The sequence below is a fragment of the Python bivittatus genome, unplaced genomic scaffold, assembly GCF_059951505.1.
Source record: "Python bivittatus isolate LINGU-HERP-01145 unplaced genomic scaffold, Pbiv_v1 ctg000390_np1212, whole genome shotgun sequence".
In the NCBI taxonomy this organism is placed as follows: Eukaryota; Metazoa; Chordata; class Lepidosauria; order Squamata; family Pythonidae; genus Python; species Python bivittatus.
The window spans coordinates 1,660,124-1,673,405 of record NW_028277070.1 but is presented as its reverse complement, the minus strand read 5'-3'; the positions used below and the strand labels follow the sequence as shown (position 1 = coordinate 1,673,405).

The 13,282-nt window shown below is 40.0% G+C and overlaps 1 protein-coding gene across 1 annotated transcript in view; it reads right to left on the bottom strand.

The window, feature by feature from the left end:
* The window catches only part of SPPL3 (signal peptide peptidase like 3), an 82,975-nt gene that overhangs the window by 20,262 nt on the left and 49,431 nt on the right, over positions 1 to 13,282 (bottom strand). Inside the window, exons 2-3 of the mRNA XM_088143808.1 lie at positions 4,658 to 4,735; positions 1,447 to 1,535 (exon numbers count right to left, since the gene is read on the bottom strand). Coding sequence (XP_087999934.1) covers positions 1,447 to 1,535; positions 4,658 to 4,735 — 167 coding nt within the window. The remainder of the gene's footprint in view (positions 1 to 1,446; positions 1,536 to 4,657; positions 4,736 to 13,282) is intronic.

Genomic DNA, 13,282 nt, shown 5'->3' with positions numbered 1-13,282 from the left:
CAGTTTAATACTTGCACTAACTTATTTATATATCACCAACATCTCTTAACCTGCAAACTTAAAAATATTAAAAATGGAAAGAACCCCATTACATTTCATAGGCCTTCCTTCCAAGAAAAGATGCACTTATAGCTTATACTACTTGTATAAACTTATACTACTTATAGCTTCCAAGATCAGATTAATTTTCTTAAAATATTTCACCTATATTTTATGGACAACAGAATTGCTATTTCAAAATGAAATAATTGTTATTAACATACACTAGGAATGCTTAATTCTAGGTTGATCCTATTAGTGCAGGGCAAATCTAATTATTACAAGGAAAGATAGTAAAAGATTTGCAAAATCTTGATATTAAGTTTTACATTTCTTTTTCATGCTAGGTAATTTGAGTAGGTCAAATCTTTTTTTTTTTTTAATCCCCAACATGCACCTAAATTGTGTCATTCATTACAGGTGAGTTTTAATTTTTTAAATAGAATTTTAAATAAAAACATTAAAACTACAACATTACCAGTTAACAGATTACAATAAAAATAAGCAGGGACTTCAAATAATTGAATAGAATGGAATAGATTGAATCGTGACACCCTCTTTAAATCCTCCCCTTTTTCATCTTCAGCTCCCACCATGCAATAATTTTAAGATTTACTGTCTAGACCACTAACACCAGAAACAGATGACAGAATGCCACTGGACAAACGAGTTACTCTCCCCACTAAGAGATAAGCTTTCACTGATCTCACAATCCCAGAGGACTTAACTCACAGTCTAGATCCTCCTAAAAACATCTAATCAGGAGCTTCTGAGACTTGTTTTCACTGCAGTTGCTTCTGCAGATGCTGTTCTGAAACTTACACAAGTAAATAATAACATGATGAGCCATCAACTAATTTTACTTCTAACATTTTATTTGGAATTTATGACTGTTGCCCTCCCTTTTTTTAATTTTCCCCTTTTCCTAAATAACCTCATTCTTATATCTTCCTGTACGCCAGCACTATTTAAAAAGAAATGTCTTACTGAGCTACTTCTTGTCTTATGATATTGCATAAAACCATGTTCTGTGCTTCTCACTTTGGACAAGAAATTCTAAAGCACTTTCCTTTTTTACATACTTTTTCGTAGAGCTGGGCAGAATGGAGGGGTCCTTGAAAAAAGGCCGAAGACCTCCTAACCCAACTGAAAAGATTGGTTGTAGTCAAAAAATACCTTGGGGTGGAACCTATCTTTAATTCCCATTGGGAAAGTCCAGTAACGGAAGATTTTTCAACATCCCTTTTTTGCAGAAAGGACACCCAGCTCTCATTTCTTTCCATGGGGCCACACAGAGAGCTGGATTAGCCTGTTGTGGGAAGTGGCTCGTGCTAATTGCAGTCTACCCCCAAAAAGGAACTTGCTATCCTGTTGTCTTCCCTGCCGAAAGTCGGCTTTCTGCCTTACTGTTATTGGTGCTGCTGCCATTGAAGGACCCTGCCGAGCTGCTACTGTCCTTTTCCTTGTCTTGATTCTCAAAGTCCATGTTCAGGGACCTGCAGAAAACAAACACGTGCAAAATATCTGCTTCCCATCTGGAAGGGGCATAACTGTTCACAGCTTTGATATCCCTGAATGGAACGTCTGTGCAGTCAAAACATCTGTTTCTTAATTCATACTCGCTTTTTGGCAGAATATTCCAATTGCCTTACAAAAATAAAATAGTAAATGCAATAACAAAAATCAGTTATGCAGAAAAGTATGAAATACTAGCAGTGTAAATGCTAGCAATCCCAGAATCTAACCTAGCAGCATCATTCATTAAAAAATCCTTATGCACAAGAGTTATTTTTGTTTTTATTTAAGATTTGTAACTTTTTGAAGACATTTTTCTAGGTTCATTGTACAGAAAAGGGAAGCAAAACAATAAACTAAAATATATTAAAACATTATTAATAATATCAGCTTATAAAATCAATATAAGGCCAGTTTCAAGTTTCAGTTTCTAGATTCAGTTAGGATCAGCTATACATTCCCAGGGAGATCATTCTGTAGCTGAGCAACTTTAATAAAAAGCATGCTTTTTCTCAGACCACTTGCAAAACAAGCTTATCTCAGATGGTGGGACAACAACCTCTTAACAGACAGGTACTGGAATCCAATAAGATTTTCATCAGATCTAGTGCCCACCTATCCAGATTCATAAAATATTTGAAGAGGCATCTGAAGTTACTCTAAATATTTGGCCAAATTAACAGCCACACCATTGAATTTTGCTCCTAAACTGCAGTTTATCATTAACATTTAGTATCAAATCAAATCAGACAACCCCTGGATGTGATCTTCTCTAACGTTTCATGAAGGTAAAAGATACTGACCAAGCTGCCACACTATAAATGTCTACAAAGTTGTTCATGGGCTTGAGTTTCAGTACAGCTCTCCAAGCCCAATTCTTCTTCAGCACCATGAAAGGAACAGAGCAGAGTTCCTTTCCATAGTCAGCACCTGTCCTATTGCAGAGTTTCCAGTGCTATAGATGATCTACTGCTTCCCTCACCCATTTTTGTTCCTTTCGGTTCCTTCAGAAGGGAGATGGCAAGAACTCTTTCCCTGGTCTTGCTCTGAATTCCAGTACATTGCCCAATCCAGCACCCATCTTTCTTTGCAAGTAAGCTCTTACTTGTATCCAAAATGCTATAGGCACCTATCCATCTAGGTGTCGATGATATCGATTTGAATGTTTCAACTAAACTTTCACTCTCTACTCCAAATGTTTGGGCTGTTATTGGGGACTCCAAGTATTTCCACTTCCCTTTCACTCACTTGAAAGGAGTTTGAAGTAGAATACCTAGAACTACAGGAAGCAGCATCTGTTCTTCTTGTTTTTGGTGATGGTACTTAGCAAAAAAAAAGCATAAAATATAACTGGCAGCTAGATGGAGAGTCTGTTGAACAAGGAAATTCAACAGAGTCAACTTTACCAACACAGAGTCATGGGCAAATCATCTTAAAAGAAGCTCAGTGAAGGTTGAAGCAAGTACCAAAAATTATATAAATTATTTAATTACAATTACCCAGGTACCCTGACCCCCTTATTGAAAGTATTTGGGGAAAAACAGTCCCAATACTGATCTATGGCACAGAATTGTGGGGCCTTACAAAAGCTACCTCACTTGAACAAGTTCAGACCTGTTTTTTAAGAAACATACTGGGAACTGACAAGAACACGCAGCCCCTGCAGTCAGAGCAGAAACAGGTATTCACACCATACACAGCCACTCAACAATCAAAGGTTTTACCTATTGGCAGAGGATCCATTCAATGGACCCTGATAGGCTACCCAAAATAGGTTTAGCTGAACAGATAAGTATGGCTCAACCCACTTCCTGGGTAAGCCGACTTACTAAAGTTATTTTACAGCATGGGTTTTCCACCCAATATTTATTCTCAACTGCCTCCCAGGCAAAGACAATTTTAAACAGAGAGTCCCAAACAGACATTGAGTTATTGGCAAAAAAATAGATTTTTATATTGGTTGGCTAAGAACAAAACCCCTTTCCAAACCGAAAAAAAACTGTCAAAGAGTTTGATGCAATTCTTAAGAAGGGCCTAATCTAGACCAAGATTTGAGCTGTTGGATTCCGTGGCCAAATACGGGCGCTTCCATCACTTGCCATACCATGAGAGGACATGTAAATGGGGTGCCCCAGCCATCAAAGATATTGCTCATCTTTTATTTTATTGTCCACCTCATGCCTCTTTTAGGCTTAGATATTTAAAATCCCCACTTGAAAGAACAGCCCAGGGACCTGAATCGCAGATTGTCTTATTTCCCCTGGTTTCTAACATATACATTGTTAGCAGAACTGCTAAGTTTATAGACAAGGCAGTTCAGCTAAGAATCCGTTATATCAAACAGATTGGGGTATCATGTAAAGGCGATCTATTTATCTGAATGTTGATTCTTTGTATTTAGCACATATGTATTTTATTACTGTGTTTTCTTTTATCTATTTTATATTGGAGACATACCTTGAATTTTACCTTTATTTTTATTTTTTTAAAATATGGTCATAAGACTAATCAATCAATAATCTCTCTCTCTCTTTTCTGTAAGCTTCAGTAGATCACAGATGATAATTTTAAAACATTTCAATTCTTCCTCAAAGAAGAATCTAATCTCTGTGAATTTAACAAAAACCACACTGAAGAAGAGCAGCAACTGCACAATACTTGTTTTATTTTTAGATTTCTCAGTCTTCTGTAACAGCTCTGGAGTTTTTGCTTATTTTTTTATTTAGAAATTCAAGGAACGCGTTACTCTTTCCTTGAATTATCTTGAATGTTCCAGATAGAAGAGCCAGATTACAACTTTTTATTGCAAGTTGGATTAAGGTGAGCCTTAAGAAGAATAAATTGACAAATGCTTTAATTTTCACCTTTAAATAATGTTTTCGCAAGTCACAATCAAAGTAATTGTTTCTTCACTTAACCTTTTTTTCATACCTTCCATGAAAGCTTTCAGGAACAAGTAGCATGTTAAGTGACCTGCTCTCCAGCTCTGGCCTGCTTTGCAACTACGCATTTCAGGAAAACAGCACCAATATACATTCAGCAGTCTGTGACTTGCTGGGGGGGGGCGGGGGGAGTGGCAATACACAAAAGCCAACGACCTTACCTGAAGCTGCCGTAAACAATGAGAAGAATGGAAATTAGGAACGTAGATACTTGACTAGAATCCACGAGGGAGTAAGCCCTGGAACGCAAGAGAGAGACACACAACATGTTACAATAATGAAGCACTCCAATTTAAAATCTGATCATTCCAAAACTGGACAAAGGGCTTTTAGAAAATTCAGAATAAGCCTAAAGTATCTGTCACAAGATGTAACTTGTCTACTTACTTGCCTTCTCAACATTCACCCATTTACAGGACATCGTGGCCCCCAAACACGAGCATCCCAGGTAAACTAAGAACACACTGTTGCTGGAGCAGACAGGCAGCAAAGGGGATCACAGCCTATGAAGACTGAAGAAGCTGGGAATGTTCAACCTTGGGAAGACAGGGAGGAGCGGTGCGGATATGGCAGTTGGCTCAAGTGCCTTAAAGGATGCCATGTAGAAGAAAGTCAAGATCTACTCTCTGTCTTTCCAGAGTACAGAGGGAAAAAAGGAAGAGGATCATTAAGTGTTATGGGGAAACAATCCTACTATATAAAAGCAACAGGACCAATGTTGGGCTCCCTCTTTTTTGTTGTGTAGGCAGAGGCTGGCATTGCACATGCTTTAATTTGAATTCTTACACTAAATAAGAAGCTGAACACAATGGCCTAAATGGCCTTTTTCCAGCTGTACAATTTCATGATTCAGAATATAAACTGGGTCACAATATGGAAGACTTATGCAATTGGCTTAAGGTTGGACTTCAACAGCACAAGACTTATTTTTCCAGCATCTTCAATCGCAAAAGGAAATAATGCTGAAAATTGTAATTCTTCCACATGCCAAGTAATATTTCTGTTTTGTTCTTCAATTCAATATCCCCAGGGTGATTCACAATAACTCATTAATACAGAATAATCAATAAGAAAATGTACAACACTAAAAGCATTCTCAGCAGGAAGACAAGAACATCAGGAGCCTCACTTTCAGTAGCTGTTCAGCCTATGCAGTGGGATACAAACCAAAGGCTGTTCTATCTATAGAAATACTCCAAAGCTATTTTCAAAATCCATTCAATGTTGTAAATTGAGATCTAAAGACATAACAAGTAACCCTGGCAGCATTCCTTTTGCATCCTACAGAGCAGGTGGAACTGAAATGGGGGGCGGGGGGGGAGAAGGGGAATTAAGAGCAAAAGGATGCTTTCAGCCTTGCAGACATCCACTTTATGTTTTAAAAATGGGTTCCAGCTGCAATATAGACCACCAGCCAATGGAACTTGCATATTTCTGTTTCGACCTATTTCTGTTACAGTGGGAACATTATGTTTAATTATTTATGTACAGGTAGTCCTCAGTTAACGATGGTAATTAGGACTGGAATTTCCATCACTAAGTGATGCAGTCATAAAGCGTGACATCGCATGAACACACCACTTAGCAACGGCAATCCCAGCATTCCCTCCTGCCGTCATTAAGCAAGGATTGCGGGTTGTTAAGCGAGGACCTCCTCATGACTCCATGCCGGCTTCCAACAAGCAAAGTTAATGGGGAAGCCAGCAGGAGGTCACAAGTCTCAGGTGGCTCGCAAGCAGGCCAGAGGGTGGGCGAGTGGCTGCTGTGGCCCAGCACAAGTGCAGCCACACCAGGGTGACTGCTGCCAGGGGCAGGAGGGTACGCAAACTGCCCTGCACTCCACCATCCCTGCAGCCCCCAACTGATCTATGTCGTCTTCCTCCTACTGCTGAGGTGCACCCAATCTGGCCCTTTGCAAGGCAGCTGGTGGCCATGCATGGCCTTCCAAATCCTCACAAGAACTCCAAAGGCCTCACACAACTTTGAGATGGCCATGCGTGGCCTCAGGAAGGCCTTGCATGGCCAGCAGCTACTTCATGAAGGACCAGGTGGGCATGCCTTATCAGCAGCAGGAGGAAGATGGCGAAGGTCAGCTGGGGGCGGCAGGGACAGTGGAGTGCAAGCAACCAAAAGGACAGAGATGGGGGGGAGACATGCGGGTGGGGGGAAGCTGAAGCACCTCTGCAGTCCTAAATGCAGGCAGGCTGCCAAGCACCCGAATTTTGATCACTGTGGGGGCGCTGCAATAGCCGTAACTTCGAGGACTGGGTGTTAGTACCATTTGTTCAGCCCCACTGTAACTTCAAATGGTTTCTGAATAAATGATCATTAAACAATGACCACCTGTATACTGTGTTCAGAATTATAACATGAAGACCATAACCAGAATACAGGCAATCTCTATTAATGACTGGCGTGAATAGAGTAACTCTCCTCTCTTCAATAAGGCATCAGTAGGTCCCACAACATCCCAGATTCCCTTGGTGCCTGGAGGCCCTCTGCTGCTACTTTTTGTGTTTAAAATGTGCAGGTCAGGGAAGGTGTGTGGGGGTGCAGCATAGGAAGGGTGCATGAGTGGCTGATGCAGCGCAAGTGCAGAGGGGCTGGGGGAGGGAGCCAGCGACCTGCGATCTTTCTGCCAGCTTCCCCTTTGACCTTCTGGGGAAGCCGGCATGGAAGGTTGCAAATAGTGATCATGTGATTGCGGGCCACCAGTCGTAAGTGTGAATGGGTTGTCAAATACCCAGACCATAATCACGTGACCACCGGGGTGCTGGGACGGCTACAACTTCGAGAACCAGTCGTAAGTCTGTTTTTCAGCATTATCGTAACTTCAAACTGTTGCTGAACGAATGGTCATTAAGTCAAGGACTACCTGTATAGGTCGTTTGGTGTGCTGCAGTTTTGTGTATGCTGCATCATCAATGATGGTGTGTTGCATCATTTTCATTTTCCTAGAATGCTTTTCAGCCTAGTAAAATGAGGCCATGGTAAGGGCAGCTGGGAGAAACACATAGAAGAGTGCCCACACATGTATGTAAGAAACAGATGGAGGAATATATCAACAGAGATAAGTGACCCTTAGGAGTAGACATTTTCATAGGGAAAGTACATAGCTAAATGTAGGATTGTTGTACAAAGTACATGGTGACCTATCTTCCTAATACAAAAATTTTAAATGACACATGGACTCTAGAAGCCCATTGCTTTATTGTTTTTAAAATATCTCAGAATTTTTTTAACTGCGTTTCTGTAAGGCGAAGGGAGTGGGCAGCAACCCACATTCCAGATAAATGAAACCAGGGTGCAAGGTAACCAAGGGCTCCAAGTAGCCATCTCTGAACTGCCCTATGTTTTGCGCATGCTGTGGAAGATATGCCGGGGGGAGACTGTCGAGCTCCCATTGGCTGAATCTTCCTAGACACTAGAGATGACGCAGCTCGCAATGTATGCGTTTAGACATGTTCTCTTTCACCCCTTTGACAGTGCTAGGTGATTAATATAGTGAATATTCATGAAAACAACATTAAAGCATAACTGTTATAAAAATTATAAGCTAAAACATTAACATTAAAAAAATCTGGAGAATATTTTTTCAGTCCCCCTCTTCAAGGGAGAACGCAGGCTTTAACTTCAACAGTATTTTTTTTTTTTTATAATATGAGCTCTGACACAGAATAAAATGAATTAGTTGTTGATGCTAACTGTGTCCATATAGGGATTTATAAAAAGTACTCTACTGTATAAATACAAATGCAATGGAAACTAATAAAAAAAAGTACAAATGCATACAACAGCAGGATCAAGAGTCACAAAATTAGCAGCAAAGAAAGAAAAGGGGAAAAAATTATGTTACACGCAGAAGTCCAAAACCTTTGATCATATGTTTGCAAATCACTTTCTCTGCCCCTTGGTCCCCCCACCCCCACAAAAAGGCTAATCAAACACTGACACATATCAGCAACCTGTTTCTGCAAATCAACTACAGGTTACTCTTTCCCGTACAGTATTGTATAAAAGAACTTTTGGCCAGATCCTATGCCTGAAAAATTCACAGCTCAGTATCTTTAGAAACAGCAAGTCGTCCTTTCCATAACTTAACAGAAATTCTGCTTTCCATTTCTCACGCTGTGTGCTAGAAGCAGCTGCTTCGTTGCATTTTCTGCATTCCTGCCCTGTGAAACTCTTGCTTACAACCTGTCTCCCATACGCATGACCAACTAGACAAATGAAGCTGAAGAGTCTTGCTGTACGGATGAGACAGTGGAAGTGTATATACTAGTTAAATCAGACTTCCCTAAGCTCACAACATCCAGATGGGATGGAACTTGATTCCCATCATCCTTAGCCACTGCTGCCACTAGGGATAAAGTTGCAGTTCAATATATCTAAAGGGCACCACTTGGAGAAGGTTGTTTGGCATTATGAAGCATTTTTGAATGCTTAGTTGGGCCTGCAGAAAATGGATGGGTTCCACGTGAACAAGAATAAAAGCAGACCATGAATGTTTTGTATCAAAAGAACATAATGCTTTTTAAACGTCTGCTCAGTAACATTAATGGAGGTGCTTTGGGAAGAATTCTCCCTAGGAAATGTATGTGGATTGCTTTTATGGGGAAAGTTAGAATGGTATATACAACCCACTTCCTTTTTTTTAGTTCTCAGATCAGAGACGGAAGTTACTATATGTAGCCATCTAAAGTGCAAATAGCCCATGAGTTCAATACCCGATACAGGGTTTGAACCCCACAGATGACGAGGGGGCTACATACACCTGATAAGTATGCATTTCTCTCCCAAAATATGCAATAAGGGCCCTAATATGATTTCAAAAGGAAATCAGAAGTCATGGAGTTTTTTGGTGAGAAGGGTAACGTGAATTAGGATGGTGTGTGTGTACATTTGGAGGGAACGATCTTGAAAAGGGGAAGGAGCTGTGTATATTCTGGGATGGGTGACGGGGTGGAAGGAGGGAGTATGAGTGTATGTGTGTTGCATATTTATATACACAGAGTCATATACACAACAAAAAAACAACTGGCTGACAGAAAGAAGCAGGACAGAAAAGATGAGTTGGCAGCAGAAAAGAAAACGATTGTACTGAGAGATAGCTGAACAGTAATTTATTCAAGCAATAAATCTGTGGGAAATTAATTTGGGGAACAATTCATTTAAGATAAATTAATTTCCAAATGATGTGGGGAAATTAACTGGCTTGTTTTCTGTGAAACGAGTGCTCGGTTGGGGGAGATAACCCGTTTCAAAGCAATGGAGTAATTCTGGAACTGAGTCACACCTGCCTTATTGTCAGACTTGTGAACTTCTGCTGCCTCAGAGTCTGACTTCTATGAAATGAGCATTTTTATTGTAGGTGTCAAATACGCAACTTGGTACTGTCTTTTGATCAGTTTTTCTTCTGTGAAAAGGTTTATTTGCCTCAATGTTTATTACTGCTGCAAGTTTTGTTCACACCAGCAATTTTTATAATACACTATAAAAATTCAAATCAGGTCTAGAATAATGTCAGACCATTTGTTAACTTAAATAAATCTGCACATCAAGTTCCAAAATAAATTTCTTTTTTAACCCATGGAAGGAAATGTAAAAACAAAAACATTGTTAACGGAAAGCCTATTTTCGTATTTTCTTCTAGTGGTCTTATCCCCAAAGTGACATTTCTCATTAAAGTTCCGCATGCTGTAACCTCATAAACACCGACGTCATAATTTGCTGTCATGCACTGATCAGTCAATCTGGTTTCAGTTTGAACTGCTTGGAGTGAATCCTAAGGATCCTTCCTTCTGCACCAGACTGCAACTTTTTGCATCATGAAAAGTGTATCTCAGATCAGGAGTCTGAAGTTCATTTTTGTATGTTTCCTTTAAAAAACAAAACAAACAGTTAACACAATTTCTAGAGATGAATAATTCTCCACTCTTAAGCAAAGCAGGGCCCCTACTTATCAAGACTTTGTATCTCTATGCAGTTTTCAGAAAGATGGAAACTTTTCTATAAGCGGCATCATCACAGCTCCCTCCCACTATTAGCAGGCAGCTAGTGAAAGACGACCAACCTGCTAGGAAATGTGTGCTTCAGGGTCTGTGGCGCAATGTGTTCACGTGCAGAATGTGGCAACCGAGTCCCCCTCTGGCCAGACGACCTCTAAACTAAAGCTAGATGTATCTGGCACAATACACATTTGAAGGGGGATTTTGGGGGGGGGGGGTTTAAGGGCTGAGCTGACAACATTAGACCCGCCAAGGGTCATTCCAAAGAACTGAGCAGCAATCCAAGAATCACACAGATGATTCTGTATCTCCTGCACGCACTGGACTCAGAATATAAAACAGGCAAAAAGCAGCTGCTTCTGAAGGTATATGCTCAAATGCTTGATGTGAAAGCAGAGTGTTGCAATTAAACTGCGGATCCTCAACACTGGAGGAGGGAACTATCCTTTCTCTGTAACCAGACAAAAAGGTGGCATAACTCATTTTTATCAGTCTGCAGCAAGGAGGCATTAAGAAAAAACTGAGTCTGCGGAAACGCACAGCCTTCTGGAAGCAAAGCAATCGCTCCGATGGGGCAACACCTGATCCTGGGCCGCCCATGAATTAAAGGTTGGCTAAGGCACGAAGAAGCAGGTACAACAAAGGGTGACCAAGCAATCGCGCACCCCAGGGAACAGGCAGAAAGAAAACCTTCTAAGGCTGCAATGAAAACAAGCCTGAGAAAGCCATACTAATTAATTACTCATTCACACGTAGCGCTAAATCAGAATCATTTAAGCCATGGTTGCTGAATACTAACCGGATTCACATATCGTACTAAGCCACAGCTTGGGGGTGGGGAGGGGAGGATGTTTCACATCGTGCTAAATAAAACAAGCAAACCTTGAAAACCTTGAAGAGAGCCAGCTTGGCCTAGCGGTGAAGGCTCCTGGCTCAAAAGCGGGAGACGGTGAGTTCCTTAGGCCTGAAAGCTGGCTGGAGACTTTGAGCCAGTCCCTCTCCCCCAGCCCAGCCCAGCCCAGCCCAGCCCAGCCCAGCCCAGCCCAGCCCAGCCCAGCTCACAGGGTTGTCGTGGGGGAAACAGGAGGAGGAAGCAGTATTAGGTATGTTTGCCGCCTTGAATTATTTATAAAAATAAGAAAGGTGGGATAAAAAAACCCCCCAAACCTCACCATAACACAGCATTAAGTATGAGCCTGGTGATTCTCAAAATTCTGCCTCAAGAAAGCTTGCGATTGACATAAATATATTTTACATTAATTGTTTTATTTTGTTATTGCTAATAAATCCTTTAAATCTTTAAGATGACACAAAAGTCTTATTTTTCAGCTGATAATCCATGCTCTGAAAAGCCATCCAGGCTCTTATTGGGCCTTTTGTTTTTTGCCTTGTTTACCTACACAACCACGCAGGGATCTATATAACAATTTTATGAAAGATGTTTCCACATGCTAATAGAAATTGCAGAAAGAAATTGCAGAAAGTATCATTTTAAGAGATATGAATGGAGTTCTAATTGAATTTAGATAAACCGAGGGAAACTCCCCAAAAGGTTTTCCAATAGATGGACATGTTGGCTTTGATGGATGCTTGGAGACCAAAAAAAAAAAAAAAAATAGAAAGAGATTACAGGTTTTTCTCAGCTAGACATCAAATGTATTCAAGAATCTATGTGTGTTGGATCTCCAAGGGTCTCACATCATTTATTAAGGAAGCGCAGATCTGCTCAATGACATACACAGACCAATTTTAGTAATCCAATTTTAATATCACGGTTCCAAGGAGAAAAACTGCCCTTTAGATGGAGGATGAATGATACACTACTACAAGAAGGAATATTACAGAAATGTAAAGAAGAATTAAAATGCTTCCTCAAAATAAATACAACTCTAGGGATGTCAGAGACAATCTTATGGGAGACAAATAAAGCTTACGTGAGAGGAGTTCTTGTAAGACAGAATGAGTCTAAAAGAAGAATTCAAAACTTTGGTGGAAAGTATATATTAACGGTAAACAGCAAAGATCACAGTGAATGGAATACTCTCTGCAAGCTTCTCAATATGTAAAGGCACACGGCCACTTTCTCCTTTATTATTAATAATTGCTTTGGAAGTCCTGGCAGACAAGATCCAAAAAGATAAACAAATCATCGGGATCAAAATTCAAGCAGAGGAATACAAGATGAAATGCTATGCAGAAAATACATTACTAACAATTATGCAACTGCAAAGCTGTATATGACAGTTGATGAAAATAATCAAAGATTTTGGCTGCCTTTCGGGATACAAAATCAATGAAAAGAAAACTAAGATAAAAACAAGGCATTTAACTTTCGAGGAAAAAGACTTTGTGAAAAAGCAGACTGGCTGTGAGACAACAAAATACCTAATGAAATATCTAGCACTTTATTTGACAGGATGCAATAAAGATACATTTCAAAACATTTACAACAAATTATAGAAATAAATAAGACACTGAAAGGAGGAAAAGTTTAAAACTTTCTTGGCTAGGACTCTTTGAGACAAAAACCACAAAAATATCACTCAAGATGAATTTCTTATTCCAAATGGCACAATTCCAATTTTAGGCAAAAATTTGCAGGACAGGCAAAGAGCGATTAATAGATTTATATGGAGTGGGGGGGGGTAACAGGAATAAGATTCAAAACCTTGCAAGACTCACAGATCAAGTTGTTGTTATGGATAGCGGTATGGATAGAATTTCTGAATAGTAGAACATCAATTATAGAACAAACAGGGCTAGCTAATGGACTTCATA